Raw genomic sequence first — 18,445 nt, 5'->3', positions numbered from 1 at the left:
CAACATTTGCCAATTCAATGTTTTTCAGGTGTATAATTTAGCGATACTGATTAAGCATGTCGTGCAACCATCACCAATAGTTATTGCCACATTTTCCATCACTATAAACAGAAACTCTCTGCTTCCTAAGCAAAGACTCCCGCTTCCCCTCTCCTGCCCCTGGTAACCACTAATAAAACAACTTTGGTCTCCATGTGTTTGCCTATTCTAGACATGTCATATAAATGAGATCATACAATATCTGTCCTCTTGTGACTGACTTATTTCGCTCAGCATAATGTTTTCAAGTTTCATTTATGTTTAGTATGTATCAAAACTTCATTTTTCTTCATGGCTGAGTAATATTCCATTATATCTATGTACCAGCAATGGGTGTTTTTTTGAACCACTAAGCTTGTGCTGAGGCGCCCTGGTGGTGCAATGGTTAAATGCTCAGTTACTAACTAAAATGTCTGCCATTAGAACCCACCAGCTGCTCCGTGAAAGAAAGATGTGGCACTCTGCCCTCGTAAAGATTACCAAAAACGCACTGCTGTCTAGTCAATTCCGACTCATAGTGACCCTGTAGGTCAGAGTGGAACTGCCCTATAGGGTTTCCAGGCTGAAATCTTTATGGAAGCAGATTGCACGTCTTTCTCCTGGGGAGTGGTTGGTGGGTTTGCACAACCAACTTTTCTGTTAGCAGCTGGGTTAGCAGCCATGTGCTTAACCACTGCACCACGGTCTAGGAAGCCCTATGCGGCAGTCCTATGCGGTCATATAGGGCCACTACGAGTCAGAATCATCTCGATGCCACACAACAAGCTTGTGTTAATTTGTTATACCAGCAATAGGAAACTAGTACAGATGGGGTACGCATGGGCCTTCACTTAGGCACCTGCCAGACAACAATTTTACATGGTGTCCCCCTACCACCTCTACCCCAAATATTGCCCTGCACACCCTCCCCCTGTCACATAGCAACCCAATGCCCAATACATTTGTGATGGTCAGACCCACCGATATTGAGCTGAACCTTTTACTCACAGGGATGGCTGTCCTCTCCAGCACCAGAACTAGGGTTTCTTTAAGCCCAGTTCTGAGCAAACCCCTCCACAGACCAGGCCCCCCCACCAGCACACTCACAGACCTAAGCCCAAAGTCTGGTGCACAGAGGCCTCAGACTCCTCAAACAACTTCACTCCCTTAGTTCTCTGACGGAGTCCCTGGGTGGTGCAAACAGTTCAGCACTAGGCTATTCATTGAAAGGTTGGCAGTTCAAATCCACCCAGAGGTACCTTGTAAGAAAGGCATGGTGACCTGCTCCTGAAAAATCAGCCATTGAAAACCCTATGGAGCACAGTTCTACTCTGACACACCTGGGGTCCCCGTGAGTTGAAATCAACTCAACAGCAACAGGTTTGGTTTTGTGGTTTTTGGTTCTCTGAGTCTTAACTGAGACTCTTGGGCATTTTGCTCGTTGGTTCCAGGCGTCAAGTATTCCCTCTCTTGGACGTGGCAGGACCCAGGCAAGAATCCATGAGGGAGAGCCTGGGTGATAAGAGGTCCATAGCAGGCCGTAAGGTAGCGCCATTTGACAAATGGGGAAACTGAGGCCCCAAGAGGTGCTTTCATAGGTCTAAAGCTGCATAGGTCAGATATTGGATGTGGGGTATCAGGTGGGGTTGTCAGGGCCCAGGATTCCAGGAGAAACTGGGTGCAGAGCTCTGGAGGGGAACTAACAGGACTGGGGAGGCAGGGCTCAAAAGGCGGGGTCTGGAAAGGGGGCGGGGCCTAATGGGAGCTGCCGACTTACCAAGAGGCACCTAATGGGGAGTGGCGGAAGGACCTAGAACAGGGCGGAACCTGAAATGGCGGCGGGAACAGGCAGAGAGGAAGGGAGAGTTTAGAACTAGTGTGGGGGCATGGGTGTGGGTGGGGTCCTAACCAGACGTAGCCCGACTTGGGAGAGGCGGGGCTCATGCCAAGGGGAGGGTTAAAAAAAAAAAAAACCAAATCCATTGCCATCTAGTCGATTCTGAATAATATCTACCCTATGGAAAGAGTAGAACTGCCCAATGGAGTTTCCAAGGAGCACCTGGTGGGTTTGAACTGCAGACCTTTTAGTTACCAGCCATAGCGCTTAACCAGGGCAGAGGTAAAGCTTGCAATTAGGATGGATGCGAGGCTTGCTAAGGGGAGGGGTTTGTGTCGGGACGGGCGGGACTTAAAACTGAATAACCTATTTAAAGAGGGCGTGGTCTACGCCTGCGGTCGGGGTCCAGAACGCAGGCAGGGCCTTGCCGGGAGGGGTCTGAGCCAAGCACATATCCGGTCAGGTGGGAAGGATTCAGCGCCTACGGCCCCCACGTTGGGAGGAGGCACTGGGCACTTCCGTGCTAGACTGTGCGTATTTCCGGCCAAGATGGCGGCGCCCAGCCGAGACAGGTGCGGGCCCATCTGACTTAGGCTGCGGCAGCGACTTGAAACCCCGGGAGGTGAGATATGTCCCGCTCCAGCTCCCCAATGTGGAGATGGAGGAGGAGACTTGTTGCTTAGCAGACCAAAGAGAGGGCTTGATGCTATGGAGACGGGGGGGGGGTAGCGGGGTTGCTAAGAGACGGGAATGAAAGCAGTGGCGATGGGGCAAGGGGCTTGTTGCCAGGGAGAGTGGGAGGGGCGTGTTGCTAGGGAGATAGGAGGGACTATGGCTTTGGGCAAGGGTCTTGTTGGTAGGAAGGGAGAAAAGGGGGCTATGTTTAAGGGGAAAGTGGGCAGAGTCGTTTGGGATCATGGGGGGACACCGAGCTCCCCTAAAATGCCACTTTATCAGCAGACCCTCCCAGGAGTCGACCGGTCAGGACGCCAGAGCTGCCTCAGCGGTGACACCTCCTCCCCAACACTTTCTTCCTTTCCTCTTCACAAACGGCCCATGGCGAACCAAAGCTCAGGGGGCAGCCGCCTCCCCCTGGCTCTGCCCCCGGCCTCCCAGAGTGGCTCTACAGGGGCCGACGGCTCCTCGGCCGGAGGCTCGGGCAATCCTCCGCCCCCGCGTAACCTCCAAGGTCTGCTGCAGATGGCCATCACGGCGGGCTCTCAGGAGCCAGACCCCCCTCCAGAACCTATGAGCGAGGAGGTAAAGATGGGGAACCGAGAAGCTGGGGCGAGGGGCCTGGGGACAGGGGTATCTTGGAAAGTATGGTTTGCCGGAGCTAGGAGCTGGGGTCTTTCTGGGTGAGAGGCAGGAGTCCAAGTGTGAAGGCATGGTAGGCTATGGTTCTGTTAACCAAGGTTTTTGCACGCTGAAGGTCAGATCTCATTGCTGTCAGGGCTTGAGGGACAGACCCCTCGACTCCTGGCAGTGTGCTGGGAGGCTGCAGAATAGCCTGATGGTAAAAAGTAAAAAGCAAGGACTCAGTGGAGCCAGACAGACCTGGATTCAACATTGTCCAGCTGTGTGACGTTGGGCACGCTTAATCGTTCTGAGCCTCAAGTTCCTCATTTACAAATTGATGATGATAGTAATAGAAATAATAACAGTATTTCATAGGGTAGTTCTAAGGTTCCGGCTTACTAGGGCTCTACACAGTGCCCGGAACATAGGCAGGGATCCTGAAGGCAGCTGGGTGCACTCATTAAGAGCACAGGCTCCAGAGACAGCCTGCTTAGGGTCAACTTCAGGCTCTGTTGATTGCTGGCTGTGTGACCTTGAGCAAGTCACAGTCCCTCTGTGCCTCAGTTTTCTCATCTGTGAAGTCGGGATAACAAGAATACTTAACCTTATAGGTTTTGTAAAGCTTAATGTTGTTGTTGTTAGGTGCCATCAGGTCAATTCTCGGCTCATTTTGATCCTTCCTGGCAGAGTAGAATTGCCCCGTAGGATTTTCTAGGCTGTAATCTTCACGGGAGCAGATCCCCAGGTCTTTCTCCTCAGGAACTGCTGGGTGGGTTTGTACTGCTGACCTTTTGGTTAGCAGTTGGGTGCTTAACCGTTGCACCACCGGGGCTCCTTGTGAAGCTTAATAGTGGTATTTATTATAATGTTTCATGAGCTATTCCTGTGTACTGAACATTGTGCCAAACCACTTACGTATACCCACTGCTGTCGAGTCTATTCCAACTCATAATGACCCTATAGGACAGAGCAGAACCACCCTACAGGGCTTCCAAGGCTGTAAGTCTTTACCAAGGCAGACCGCCACATCCTTCTCCCTCGAAGTGGCTGGTGGGTTCGAACTGCTGACCTTCCATTAGCAGCTGAGAGCTTAACCACTGCGCCACTGGGGCTCCTTACATATAGGATATCATAATATTTACAGATAGGAAACAGGCACAGAAAGATTATGTGACCTGCCCAGATTTATCCAAGAGTTTGACTATAGAGCCCTCATATGAGTACTTAACATAATATTTACAGATAGGAAACAGGCACAGAAAGATTATGTGACCTGCCCAGATTTATCCAAGAGTTTGACTATAGAGCCCTCATATGAGTACTTAACATAGGGCCTGGCAAAAGATCCCAATGATCAATTCTTATTATTGTTAGTTGGCATCGAGTTGACACTGATTCGTGGAGACCCCACGTGTGCAGAGTAGAACTACCCCATAGGGTTTTCAGTGCTGTAACCTTTCAGAAACAGATCACCAGGCCTGTCTCAAGGCGCCTCTGGTGACTTCAGACTGCCAACCTTTTGGCTAGTAGTCAAGTGCTTAACCATTTGTGCCACCCAGGGACTCTAGTCAGTTTTTAGCCCTCCTCTTACTTAAACTAACAGCAACATTCGCTCCTCCCTCATCCTTGAATCCCTTCCTCCATTTAACTTCTAGGGCGGCATAACATCTGGTTTTCATCCTCCTTCTGTGTCTGCTTTGTTGGCTCTTCCTCATTTCCCCGCCTCTTAACGATGGCGTGCACCAGGACTTGGTCTTTGAGTCTCTTCTTTTTTAAAAAAAATATTTTAATGTGTTTTTGGTGAAGGTTGATGCAGCAATTTAGGTTCCCATTTAACAATTTCTACAGAAATTATTCAGTCACATTGGTTACATTCTTTACAACATGTGAACATTCTCATTTCCATTCTGGTTGTTCCATTTCCATTAATCTAGTTTTTCTGCCCCCTTCTTATTTTTTCCTAAAGCTGTTGTTGACTGTTTGGATTCATATAGATGATTTTTTTTTTTTTAAAGCACAGTACTCATGGGTGATATTCTTTATTTGGTGAGCCAATCTGTTATTTAGCTACAGGGTGGCTTCAGGGGCTAGTTTTGGTTCAAAGTTTGAAGAGTATCTCAGGGGAATAGTCTTGGGGAGTTCTCCAGTCTCAACTAGTCCAGAAAAGTTTTTTTTTTTTTTTTTAAGGAATTTGAGGTTCTGTTCCACATTTTTCTCCCATTCTATCAGGGTCCCTCTATTGTGGTCCTGATCAGAAGGTTGGTAGTGGTAATTGGGTACCATCTAGTTCTTCAGGTCTCAGGGTAGATGAGGCCATGTTTTCTGTAGACTAGTTTCTTCTTTGAGTCTTTGGTTTCCTTCTTTCTCTTTTGCTCCAGATGAGTAGATACTATATCTCAGATGCTTGCTTGCGTGCTTTTAAGACCTTGGGTCTTTTATCTACACTCACTTCCATTGTGATCTCATGTTCTTTCAAGGCTTTCAATACCTGCTATATAGCCTGACAATTCTCAAATTTATATCTCTAGGCCAGTGGTTTTCCACCGGGGGCAGTGTTGCTCCCCCAGGGGACACTTGACAATATGTGAAACATTTTTGGTCATCACAACTGGGGGAGAGGGTGCTGGTGGCATCTAGTGGGTAGAGGCCAGGGATGCTGCTAAATGTCCCAACAGTGCACAGGATTGTCCTGCCACAAAGAATTATGTAGCTCAAAGTATTAATAGAGCTGAGGTAGAGAAACCCTGATCTTGGCTGGACTTCCTACCTAAGCTTCAGGCCGCTTACTGAGTGTTTCACTTTGCATGTATACTTACTGTTGTTGTTTTCTGTTGCCATCGAGTCAATTCCGACTCATAGTGATATCACGTGACAGAGTAGAACTTGTCCAATAGTGTTTTCTAGTCTGTAATATTTACAGAAGCAAATTGCCAGGCTTTCTCCTATGAAGCCGCTGGGTAGGTTCGGACTGTCGATGTTTTGGTTAGCAGTTGAGCGCTTAACTGTTGCACCTAGACACCTCGATCTTGTTCAGAAATGAGTTCCTAATCTCTCCTCCTCCCCCTTCAAACCTTCTTTTTCCACCATTTTCCCCATCTCCTAGTTGCTCAGGACAAAAACCCTGGAGTTATCCTTAACCCCTCTCTGTCTCTCACACCCCAACCTGTCAGTAAATCGTATTGACTCCTTTCAAAGCAAGTCCAGGATCTGACCTTTTTTCCCACCCTGGTCCATACTACCTTATTTCTCACCTAGCATGCTACTATAGCCTCCTAACAGGTCTCCCTGCTTCTGCCCTTCCCACATCTCAATTTCCTCTCAATAGTGGCCAGAGGGATCCTGTTAAAAAACTAAGTCAAATCTACCCTGAGACCAGAAGAACTGGATGGTATCTAACTACCACTACCAACTGTCCTGTTCAGGGCCACAATAGATGGTTGAGATCGGACGACTCCCCAAGACTACTGCCCTGAAAAAATACTCTTCAAACCTTGAACTGAAACTAGCCCCTAAGGCCACCTTGTTGCTAAATAACAGATGGCTGACAAAATAAAGAATATCCCCTGTGTGTACCATGGTCCTTTAAAAAATCATCTCTATGAGACCAAATGGTCAACAATGACTTTAAGACAAAGATGAGAAGGTAAGAGGGCAGGGAAACAACCAGAACGGAAATAATGAGAATGTCCACACATTGTGAAGAACGTAACCAATATGACTGAACAATTTGTGTAGAAATTATTGAATGAGAACCTAAACTGTAGTGTAAACCTTTACCGGAAACAAAATTTTATTAAAAACTAACAAACCAAAAAAGATCTAAGTCAGATCCCTGCATTACTCCACCCAGAACTCCCAGTGGCTCCCACATCTCACTCTTGGTGAAGTCCAAGGCCTCACAATGGTCCTCAAGACTCTCTGGGATCTGTACCCCATTACCTTTCTCCCTCCTCCCGTTCTGTCTCTCTCCCCTGGCTCACACTGCTGCAGCCACATGGCCTCCTTGCTCTTCCCTCTACCTGGAACGTCTTCCCAGATACCTACATGGCTCTCTCTCCCCTGCCCCTTCTTCTTTACCCACATGTCACCTTCTCAACTAGGGAGGTCTCCTGTGACCACTCCATTTAATTCTGCAACTCACCCCACCCCAATCTCCCTCCCCTGCTCAATTTTTCCCCCATTCAATCACTGTGTTCAGGAGGTTGGTGGTACAATGGTTAAGCACTTAATTGCTCGGGTGCTAACTGAGTTTGGTGGTTTGAGCCCACCCAGCTGCTCCACAGAAGAAAATCTTGTCGATCTGCTCCTGTAAAGATTGTTGTCATTAGGTGCTATAGAATTGGTTTTGACTCATGGCAACCCTATGTACAAAAGAATGAAACACTGCCTGGCCCTGCGCCATCCTCTCAATCGTTGCTTTGTTTGAACCCATCGTTGTAGCCACTGGGTCAGTCCATGTCATTGAAGGTCTTCCTCCTTTTCAGTGACCCTCTACTTTACCAAGCATGATGTCCTTCACCAGGGATTGGTCCCTTTTGATAACACATCCAAAGTACGTAATATAAGGTCTCACCATCCTCACTTCTAAGGATCATTCTGGCTGTACTTCTTCTAAGACAAATTGCAGCTAAGAAAACTCTCCATAACACGAAACCCATTGCCATCGAGCTGATTCTGACTCATAGCAACCCTATAGGACAGAGTAGAACTGTCCCACAAGGTTTCCAAGGCTGTAATGTTTACAGAAGCAGACTGCTACATCTTTTTCCCATGTAGTGGCTGGTTGGCTCGAAACACTGTCAGCAGTCAAGCACTTAACCACTGCGCTACCAGAGCTCCTGTACTCTATAACACACGGGGTTGCTATGAGTTGGCATCGACTCTATGGCCTACAACAGTAATGACCGTGTTGCATAGGACACATTTTGCCTATTTTGTTTACTATGTGCTCCTCTGCTGGAATGGGAGCCCCCAAGGGCAGGTGCTCCCTTTGTGTCTCAGGGCTGCATCCCTAGTGTCTAGAATCTGTCGCGCAATAGATGCTCAGTAGATGTTTGTTGATTGAAGGGATTGTCAGTGCTCAGATGTTAGTTCTTATGATTAATGACTGTCATTCATTCATTCATTGTTAATAGTCCTTTGCCTCTTCTCCCCCTCTCCCCACACTCCTGGCCGCTTTGGCCCTCAGAGGCGGCAGTGGCTGCAGGAAGCCATGTCTGCTGCCTTCCGGGGCCAGCGGGAGGAGGTGGAGCAGATGAAGAGCTGCCTCCGTGTGCTGTCCCAGCCCATGCCCCCTGCAGCTGGCGAGGCCGATCTGGCAGCTGACCAGCAAGAGCGCGAGGGGGCCTTGGAGCTGTTGGCTGACCTGTGTGAGAACATGGACAATGCTGCCGGTAAATCCCTGCACCTTCTGCTCCCCAGGCCTCCCTCGGAACGTGCCCTGCTGCAGGCCCCATGCCCTGTCCACCCCCAGCTGTCTTCCTGGGCTTCCAGCCTCCAGCCTCTCTCCCATTCAGCCTATCTCTGACTTCCCTGTCCCACCTTGCTTATTCCCATCACCATCCAGAGCAAGGCCCTCCTCTCACCCACACAGCCAGCCTGGTGGCAGGTCCTGTCCACTACCTCTCTGATAACACCTTGAATCTGGTAATCTCTGTCCTTGTCCACTGCCACTTGAGAGCAGGAGAGAGGGGGCTGTATTGGGTGGGGTGGTCAGAGAAGCCTCCCTGAGGGACAGCATTCAATTTGAGACCTGAAGTGAGAGAGTGACCCATGGGAGTACCTTTGGAAAAAGGATTCCAGGTATTGGAGGTTTAGAGTCATGGTTTCATGGGACATCCCAGTTAATTGGTCTAATGTGTTTAGTGCTTCTTTTCTACCTCCTAGTTCATTGTGTAGGGCCTGGAGTCTTAAAAGCTTACAGGTGGCCATCTGAGCCACAACAATAGGTCTCTATTCACCTGGAGCAACAGAGGAAGAAGGAGAGTCAGGAATAGGAGGAAATGAAATGTAAGGCTAATTGCCTCCATGGATGACTGCCTCCTTTGCTATGAGACCAGAAGAACTGAATGGTACCCAGCTACCATTACTGAACGTTTTGATCAAAGATTCTATAGTGTAATCCTGATCAAAAGGGGGAAAATGTAGAACAGAATTTCAAATTCTCATGGAATCCAGATTCTCTGGAGCCACGGAGGCTGGACGACTCCTTGAAACTATTGCCCTGGGATTATCTTTAAACATTAACTTTAAACCAAAAATATCCCTGAAACCTTCTTAAAACCAAATAATAGTTTAGCTTAACTAGTGAAGAAGTAAAGAGTTGATTAAGCATTGTGCTCTTTTAAGATCTATCTATACTGGGTCAAATTGACAAAAGCAACTCAGAGGGTGAGATAGGAAACTTAGGGGCAGTGAGTTTATGTTAATAAGAGAACAACTCAGAAAAGGAGGGTGAGAATGGTTGCACAACTTGAAGAATGTATTCAGCGTCACTGAATTGTGCCTTTAGAAACTGTTGAATTGGTTACGTTTTGCTGTGTATAATATCAGCAACAACAAAATTAAACTATATATATATATATGTATGTATAAACAAAAACAGTCCAGGCAGGGGGAGCAGCCAGTGCAAAGGCCCTGCAGCAGGAACACCATTAGGCTGGCACAGCAGAGTGGAGGGAGTGAGGGGCAAGGCGGAAGGAAACGAAGCTGGAACATGCTGGGCCTTGCAGGCCAAGGCAGGGCTGCGGGTTTCATTCTAGGTGCGTTGGAGCAGTTTGAAGGTTTTTAGAAGGCGAGTGATGAGACATTACCCCCATTTGGGGAAGAATACAGTACAGGAGCCCTGGTGGCACAGTGGCTAAGCACTTGGCTGCTAATCAAAAGGTTGGTGGTTCGAACCCACCAACCACTCCATGGGAGAAAGATATGGCAGTAAGCTTCCTTAGAAATCACGGCCTAGGAAATCTTATGAGGCAGTTCTGCTCTGTTGTATCGGGTTGCTATGAGTTGGAATTGACTTGATGGCAGCGGATTTGGTTTGGTCTTGGCAGTGTGGACGTTGAGAGCGTGGAGCTTGGGGGATCACTCCATGGAAGGACTGTGAGCTTGGGCAAGTCTCTGAAGCCCCTGGAGCCCCAGGTTACCTCCTCTATACATAGGAACCATCAGCCCTCCGGGGTCATGAGGATGGGTGGAGACAGCCATAGGTACTGCCATCAACCCAACTCCAGGCACAGAGTGAACACGCAGTGCTTGGGAGAAGTGGCACTTTAGTTTTGGACTGCAATAAGTGTGGGAAACCGAAATCAAATTGATTCTGACTCATGGTGACCCCATGTGTGTCAGAGATGAACTGTGCTCCATAGTGTTTTCAATGGCTGATTTTTCAGAAGCAGATCGCTAGGCCTTTCTTCTGAGGCACCTCTGGTTGGACTTGAACCTCCAACCTTTTGGTTAGCAGCCCAGCAGTGAAGAAGTTCCCTCCTCCCTGCAGGTGCCCACATGCCTGAGCCTTACTGGCCTTGATGAGCCACCTGGCTGGGTGCTCCTGTGAGGGTGGCCAGGCCCTGCCCCTCCAGCCTCACCCTGGCCTCTCTTTCCTCCTCTCTATGGCACAGACTTCTGCCAGCTGTCGGGCATGCACCTGTTGGTGGGCCGGTACCTGGAGGCAGGTGCCGCGGGGCTGCGGTGGCGGGCGGCGCAGCTGATCGGCACATGCAGCCAGAACGTGGCAGCCATCCAGGAGCAGGTACTGGGGCTCGGGGTGCTGCGCAAACTACTACGGCTGCTTGACCGCGATGCCTGCGAAACGGTGCGAGTCAAGGCCCTCTTCGCCATTTCCTGTGAGTCCCTGGGGTGGTTGTGGGCAGGGGGTATGGCCTGATTGGGGTGAAGCCCTGGACCTCCTGGGAGTCAGGGAAAAAACCTGTTGTCATCGAGTCTATTATGAGTCATAGCGACCCCATGTGACAGAGTAGTACTGTCCCATAGGGTTTCCAAGGCTGTAATCTTTACGGGAGTAGATCGCCAGCTGTTTTCTGCAAGGGAACATTTGGTGGGTTCGAACCACCAACCTTTTAGTTAGCAGCCAAGTGCCTAATCACTGTGCCATCGGGGCTCCTTGGGCGTCAGGGGGAGTGTTCCCAATAACTTGTTGGGATTCTGTGCCAGGAGCTGGGAACAGAGCAGTGAGTTCACCAGACCGTCTGCTAGTCAGAGAGCAGAGAACTACATGGTAACATCAGTAGTAGTAGTAGTAGTGAAAGGAGCCCTGGTGGTACAATGGTTAAACATTGGCTTTTAACCGAAAGGCGGGTGGTTTGATCCCACCCAGTGGCTCCGTGGGAGAAAAGACCTGGTGGTCTGCTCCTGTAAAGATTACAGCTTAGAAAACCCTATGGGGCAGTTCTACTCTGTCACATGGGGTCACTATAAGTCAGAATCAACTTGATGGCATCTGACAACATCAAAAGTAGTACTGGATAGTTCAAATGGTTAAGTGCTTGGCAGCTAACCAAAAGGTCGGTGGTTCAAGTTTACTCAGAGGCACCTCAGAAGAAAGGACTGGTGATCTACTTTGAAAACTCTATGGAGCACTGTTCTACTCTGACACACATGGGGTCGCCATGAGTTGGGATCGACTCAACAGCAACTGGTTTGGTTTTTGGTTAGTGCTAGGAGGAAGTGGGGAATGAGGGTTCCTTTTTAGGATGATGAAAATGTTCCAGAATGGATTGCGGTGATGGTTGCACAACTCTGTAAATTATACCAAAAACGACTTAATCGTATACTTTAAAGGAGTTGAATTTTGTGGCATGTGAATTCTGTCTCGGTGAAAAATAGAGCACTTGCAAAGCGCAGGCACACAGAAAACAATGATGAAGATGATGGGGGTGATTTCTTTAGAAGAATCTTGATCAAAAGGGGCAAAATGCGGAAGAGATATCAAATTCTCATGGAATCCAGAATTTCTGGAGCCATGGAGGCTGGATGGGTCCCGAAACTATTGCCCTGAAATAATCTTTAAATCTTAAACTGAAAAAATCCCCTGAAGCCTTCATTAAAACAAACAACAGTTTAGCTTAATTAGTAAAGAATGTCTGCCTTGAGCATTTTGCTCTTTTAAGAGATACCTATATCAAATCAAAGGAGAGCTGGTGGCATAGTGGTTAAATGCTGGGCTGCTAGTGGAAAGGTGGGCAGTTCAAATCCACCATTGCTCCCTGGGAGAAAAGACCTGGCAATCTGCTCCCATAAAGATTATAGCCTTGGAAGCCCTATGGGGCAGTTCTACTCTGTCTTACAGGATCGTTATGGGTTGGAATCAATTCAACAGCAATGGGTTTGGAAGCTCTGACGCTACCGTGGTTAAGCACTTGGTTGCTAAACAAAAGGTAGGCAGTTCTAACCCACAGCTGCTCTTTGGGAGAAAGATGTGGCAGTCTGCTTTTGTAAAGATTACAGACTTGGAAACCCTCTGGGGCAGACCCCTACTCTGTAGGGTCGTTATGAGTTGGAATTGACTCAATGGCAGTGCATTTTCTTGTTTTACGTGGGATCCAACTGACAACAGCAATTCAAAAGATTAGACAGTTTATGTTAACGGGGGAGGAACAATTCAGAAAAGGAGTGTGAGAATGGTTGCACAGCTCTAAGAATGTAATTAATGTCGATGAATTGTACATGTAGAAACTGTTAAATGGGTGTATGTTCTGCTGTGTGTGTTCTCAACAACAGCAACAAAAAGATAATTAAAAAAGCAAACTAGAGATGATAGTGGTGGTGGTGGTGACCCCGAGGTCCCACCCTCCTTTCTTTGTCACTCTTGCAGGCCTGGTCCGGGAGCAGGAGGCAGGGCTGCTGCAGTTCCTACGCTTGGACGGCTTCTCGGTGCTGATGCGGGCCATGCAGCAGCAGGTGCAGAAGCTCAAGGTCAAGTCAGCGTTCCTGCTGCAGAACCTGCTGGTGGGCCACCCTGAGCACAAAGGTGGGGCGGCCAGGGCCCAGACAGGGCGGCAGAGGGCAGGAGGGGAAGGAGGAGGCCAGGGTGGCAGGCGGGTGGTGCGGGTTGGTGCCCTGACCCTCTGAGCCCCGCCCCCAGGGACCCTGTGCTCCATGGGGATGGTCCAGCAGCTGGTGGCCCTCATCCGGACAGAACACAGCCCCTTCCACGAGCATGTGCTCGGAGCCCTCTGCAGGTGCGCCAGGGCCCCAGGGGACAGGGCGGAGGGGGGTGACCACCTCTCCTGGGGCTGTGTTGCTGCATGCCCTGAGGCAGGAGCAGCTCAGAAGGAGTCTGGGACCTTCCCCAGGGATAGTGAGGGGCTTAGGGTCCCATAATCATGGTGCCATCTCCTTCTGAGCCTCCTTTTACTCATCTGTAGGGGAGTACCTGGGTGGCTCAAATAGTTAAGCACTCAACTACTAACTGAAAGGTTGGCGGTTCAAACCCCGTAGAGGTAGGTGTCTCAGAAGAAAGGCCTGGCGATCTACTTCCAAAAGGTCCCAGCCTTGAAAACCTTATGCAGGACATTTCTACTCTGCACACGTGGGGTTGCCGTGAGTTGGAATTGACTCACCAACAATTAACAACAACAAGGGGCTGATAACAGCAACCCGGGGGGCAGGGGGAGCGGGTGAGAGTCTCTTACCCCCTGCCCCACACACACACTGCGAGTGCCTTACCCCGTTGCTGTCGAGTTAATTGCGATTCATAGCGACCCTATAGGACAGAATAGAACTGCCCCATGGAGTTTCCAAGGCTGTAAACCTCCAAGGAAGCAGACTGCCACATCTTTCTCCTGGAATGGCTGGTGGGTTCAAACTGTCAACCCTTTGGTTAGCAGCTGGGCGCTTAACCACTGTGCCACCATGGCTCCTTACAAGTGCCTTAGTATCTCTAAATGAACAACAGCATGAAGCAGCTGAGTGAGGGGTTTACAGCTGTCACTGTGCTCTGCTTTGTGCGTGTCTCACCATCCCTGGGCTCGGGATTTTGAGGTTTCTTTTGCAGGTGGGGCCCTGGGTAGTGGAAACATTAATATTCTTAGCTACTGACCCAAAGGTTGGAGGGTCAAGTCCACCCAGAGGCACCTCAGAAGAAAGGCCTGGCTATCTGCTTCTGAAAGGTCACAGCCATTGAAAAAACCCTGTGGAGTGCTGTTCTACTCCGACACACATGGGGTTGCCATGAGTTAGAGTCGACTCATCGACAACTGGTTTGGATTTTGGGAGGGGATTTGGGCCAGAGTCCCTGGGTGGTGCATACGGTTAAGTGTCCAGCTGCTTACTGAAAGGTTGGCAGTCCGAATCCACCCAGAGGTGCCTTGGAAGAAAAGCTTGGCCTCCTTTTGAAAAATCACCCACTAAAAATCCCAAGGAGCACAGTTCTACTCTGACACACATGGGGCCACCGTGAGTTAGAGGCTACTTGACGGCAACTGGTTTTGGTTTGGTTTGCAGAAGGGGAAACAGAGGCCCAGCTTGGGGAAGTGGTTTGCCGAGGTAGTGGGGGGCGGGTGGTGAGAGTCTGGCTGTGTCTATCTGTCTGCGGGGCCTGTGTGGAGGAGGGCTGAGGGCTTCCCCTTGTCCCCCCAGCCTGGTGACGGACTTCCCCCAGGGGGTGCGGGAGTGCCGTGAGCCACAGCTAGGCCTGGAGGAGTTGTTGCGCCACCGCTGCCAGCTGCTGCAGCAGCATGAGGAGTACCAGGTACCGGCACTGGAGGGCAGGTGAAGTCATCGGGCGCGGGGCCAGGCCTCTGTGCTTAGGGCCCCTTCCCTTGTCCCCACATCCAGGAGGAGCTGGAGTTCTGTGAAAAGCTGTTACAGACCTGTTTCTCCACCCCCACGGACGACAGCATGGACCGGTGAAGCTGGGGTGGCTCCTTGCCCCCTTCTCTGGGAACCCTGGGCCCCCTGCCTCCCTCCCCACTCACAGAGCTCTCCTGAGGGAGGACAGAGCCTTGCTGGGGCCTGGGTCCAGGGTGCCAGCCTATCTCTGCTGAGCCCCCTGGAGCAGGCACTGAGAAAGGTGATGGCCCCCCTCAGACCCCACCTCTCACTCTATCGTTCTCTCCCCCACCTCTCACATCCACACTACTCTTCCAATAAAGCTATTTCTCCTGCTCCTTCACTTTCGCCTTTGTTGCCTCCTCTGGAGGGTACACGGGGCGAGGGTGACAGGAGGTGAGGGGACTATCTTGAGGGACTTGGGAGAGCCCCTGAGAGGAAGGTGGCTGGTGGGGACTTGGGCAGAATAAAAGCATTTGTGTTTCTGACCCACAGAGCCATTGTCTCATTTCATCTTTCCGATCTCTCTGAAAGGAAGCATACTGGACATCTGCCCTCCTTGTGGCCACGCAAGCCAAAAAAAACCTCAAACCTGTTGCTGTCCAGTCGATTCTGACTCATAGCAACCCTATAGGACAGATTAGAACTGCCCTGTAGGGTTTCTTAGGCTGTAAATCTTTACAGGAGCAGACTGCCACATCTTTCTTCCACAGAGCAGCTGGTGGGTTTGAACCGCTGACCTTTCAGTTAGCAGTCCTGCGCACAACCACTTTACACCAAGGTTCCTCTTTTGGCTAGTAATTGAATACTTAGCTGCTTACACCATGAAGGGAGCCATTTTCAACTTCTAGTAGAAGGCAGGAAACCCTGGTGGCTGTAGTGGTTAAGCGCTACAGCTGCTAACCAAAAGGTCGGCAGTTTGAATCCACCATGCACTCCTTGGAAACTCTTCGGGGCAGTTCTACTCTGTCTTAAAGGGTCGCTATGAGTCGGGATCAACCCGATGGCAATGGGTTTTTTTTTTGGTTAGTAGCAGGCAATTCTTGGAGTTCCTTACCTTCTAGATTTCTCTGTCCAGTCTTCAGATAGTGTCTGTGCTCCCCATGTCTGTTCACTTCTGTGCCTAATCTGCTCTTTTTATGTCTCAAAAGTGATTAGGTTTAAGATACACCCAGCATCTCTGAATTCTCTTAAATTTGAGGAGTTCCCCTCATTAAAAAAAAAAACAGTTGCCGATGAGTTGATTCTGACTCATGGTGACCCATGTGTGTCAGAGTAGAACTGTGCCCCACAGGGTTTTCAGTGGCTGATTTTTTTGTAAGTAGATCCCCAGACCTTTCTTTTGGGACACCTCCAGGTGGACTTGAACCATCGACCTTTTGGTTAACAGCAGAGCCTGTTAACTGTTTGCACCACCCAGGGACTCCCATTAGAGATCCATGCCTCCTTAAAGTAGACATTTTCTTTCCCAGCATCCCTTGTGGTAGGGCATAGTCTTGTAACCTCAACTCCACCAATCAGGATGCTCCATGCAGGTCTGGCATGGAGGGCTTTTGATCCAGGAGATGACACTACCCAGAATGCATTCTGGTGAGGGTGGGAGCAGATGCATCTGGTTTCGGATGGGGTGGGACGGAGGTTCTGGCAGGAGTGTCTGTGCCTGTTGTCCCTGGGGCAGGCCTGTGGATGGATGTGGGCACCGTTCCGGATGCCAAGCACCAAGCCTGATTCTCCAGGCTTCTCAGAGATTGGCAGAGGGAGGGCAGGAGAAGGAGCTGCTTCACCTCCTTTAGTCAATTCCTATTCTGTTTAGAGAAAGTAGGTTTTTATTGCTGGCAATCTAGAGCCCTGGATGCTGTTTTTAAGATAAATCCTTGGCCACATTCACACAGCTGGTTAAGTGGTTGAAGCAGGATTCAAACAGGTCTAACTCCAAAGCTGTGCTCCTCCCCTATATTCTGGTTGCCTAACCCCATTTGATGGCCAGATTAATTCCTCTCATGTGGGGCTTACTCATAATCTAGAGATTTTAGATGGGTCAGTTATTTCCATCCTGGGTGGTATAAACGGTTAATGCACTTGGCTGCTAACTGAAAGGCTGGAGGTTCGAGTCCACCCAGAGGATCCTCGGAAGAAAGGCCTGGTGACCTACTTCCAGGAAATCAATCAATAAAAACCCTATGGAGCACAGTTCTACTCTGGTGAACATGGAGTCTCCATGGATTGGAGTTGACTCAATGGCGACTTTTTTCCCCCCAATTCAGGATTAGTCAAGAGGTAGCTGCAGGATCTAAGACTTGAAGAGCAAACTGCACCTTTATTACAAAAAAAAAACAAACCCGCTGCCGTTAAGTCGATTCCGACTCATAGCGACCCTTTATTACAGTTAGACCCAATTAGAGAAAGTGGCTTTAGACCCTGGCCAAGTGGTTTTGCTGCTACTTTATCTGAGCATTATGCAGATTTGCCCATCTGGTCTCAGGAAACACTGGGTGTCTTAGTTAACCTAGTGGTGCTATAACAAATACTGTAAGTGAATGGCTTTAATAAAGAGAAACTTATTCTTTCACAGCCTAGGAGTCCAAATTCAGGGTGCCAGCTCCAGGGGAAGGCTTTGTTGGCTCTGGGGGAAGGTCCTTGTCATCAATCTTCCCCTGGTCTAGGAGCTTCTCAGCACAAGGACCCCAGGTCCAAAGGATGCACCCCCCTCCTGGTCCTTCATTCTTGGTGGTAGCAGGTCCTTCTCCTCTCTGCTTGCTTCTCTCTTTTGTATCTCAAAAGAGACTGACTGAAGATACAACCTAATCCTGTAGATTGAGTCCTGCCTCATTAACATAATTGACTCTAATCCTCCCTCATTAACATCATAAAGATTAGATTTACAACACATAGAATAATCCCATCAGATCACAAAATGGACAACTACACAATCCTGGGAATCATGGCCTAGCCAAACTGACACATTTTTGGGGGACACAATTCAATTCATGACACTGGGCAAACCCAGCCTTCTCCTCTGGGGTGGCACACAGCCGGCCAGAGCCCAGACATGCTGTGGCCAGGCTGGCTCCAAGGGGAAGGAAAGCTGGAGGGCTGAGTCACTGTCCCCATCCAATCAGGTATGTCATTCCTCCACCTCTAGAGTGGCTGGAGAGAGGCCAGAGACCCCAGTGGAAGTTCCTTCACATAGAAACATGAACAGTGGGGAATGAGTGTTCCCACTGAACACTTTAAAAGCCCCTTCATTCTAATACAAGGAGCCCTGGTGGTGCAGTGGTTAAGTGATCAGCTGCTAACCGAATGGTCTGTGGTTCAAACCCACCATCTGCTCTGCGAGAAAAAGATCTGGCAGTCTCCTGTAAAGATTACAGCCTTGGAAACCCTATAGGGCAATTCTACTCTGTCCTATAGAGTCAGTATGAGTCGAAATCGACTCAATGGCAATAGGTTCATTCTACTATAAATAACAGCATCATCTATCTGGAAATTCTGACGGGAATT

At 49.4% G+C, this 18,445-nt stretch overlaps 1 protein-coding gene across 3 annotated transcripts; it reads left to right on the top strand.

Moving 5' to 3' along the window:
* Positions 1-1,898: 1,898 nt before the first annotated feature.
* Positions 1,899-15,432, top strand: HSPBP1 (HSPA (Hsp70) binding protein 1). 3 transcript variants are annotated; one of them, XM_023543587.2, is made up of 8 exons: positions 2,204-2,477; positions 2,813-3,115; positions 8,343-8,547; positions 10,774-10,998; positions 12,987-13,142; positions 13,257-13,353; positions 14,753-14,864; positions 14,951-15,432. In XM_023543587.2, the coding sequence occupies exons 2-8, from the start codon at positions 2,912-2,914 to the stop codon at positions 15,023-15,025; spliced, it is 1,074 nt and encodes a 357-aa protein (XP_023399355.2). In that variant the 5' UTR covers positions 2,204-2,477; positions 2,813-2,911; the 3' UTR covers positions 15,026-15,432. The 3 variants fall into 3 exon arrangements, with proteins under 3 accessions (XP_064150322.1, XP_023399355.2, XP_064150321.1); XM_064294251.1 differs by having other exon boundaries at positions 2,205-2,477; positions 2,816-3,115; XM_064294252.1 differs by lacking the exon at positions 14,951-15,432 and having other exon boundaries at positions 1,899-2,477; positions 2,816-3,115; positions 12,987-13,120; positions 14,753-14,865.
* The last annotated feature ends 3,013 nt before the right edge of the window (positions 15,433-18,445 follow it).

This window comes from Loxodonta africana, chromosome 11 (assembly GCF_030014295.1).
Source record: "Loxodonta africana isolate mLoxAfr1 chromosome 11, mLoxAfr1.hap2, whole genome shotgun sequence".
NCBI lineage: Eukaryota > Metazoa > Chordata > Mammalia > Proboscidea > Elephantidae > Loxodonta > Loxodonta africana.
The sequence above is the reverse complement of the archived record's forward strand: the minus strand, read 5'-3'. Positions and strand labels throughout refer to the sequence as shown.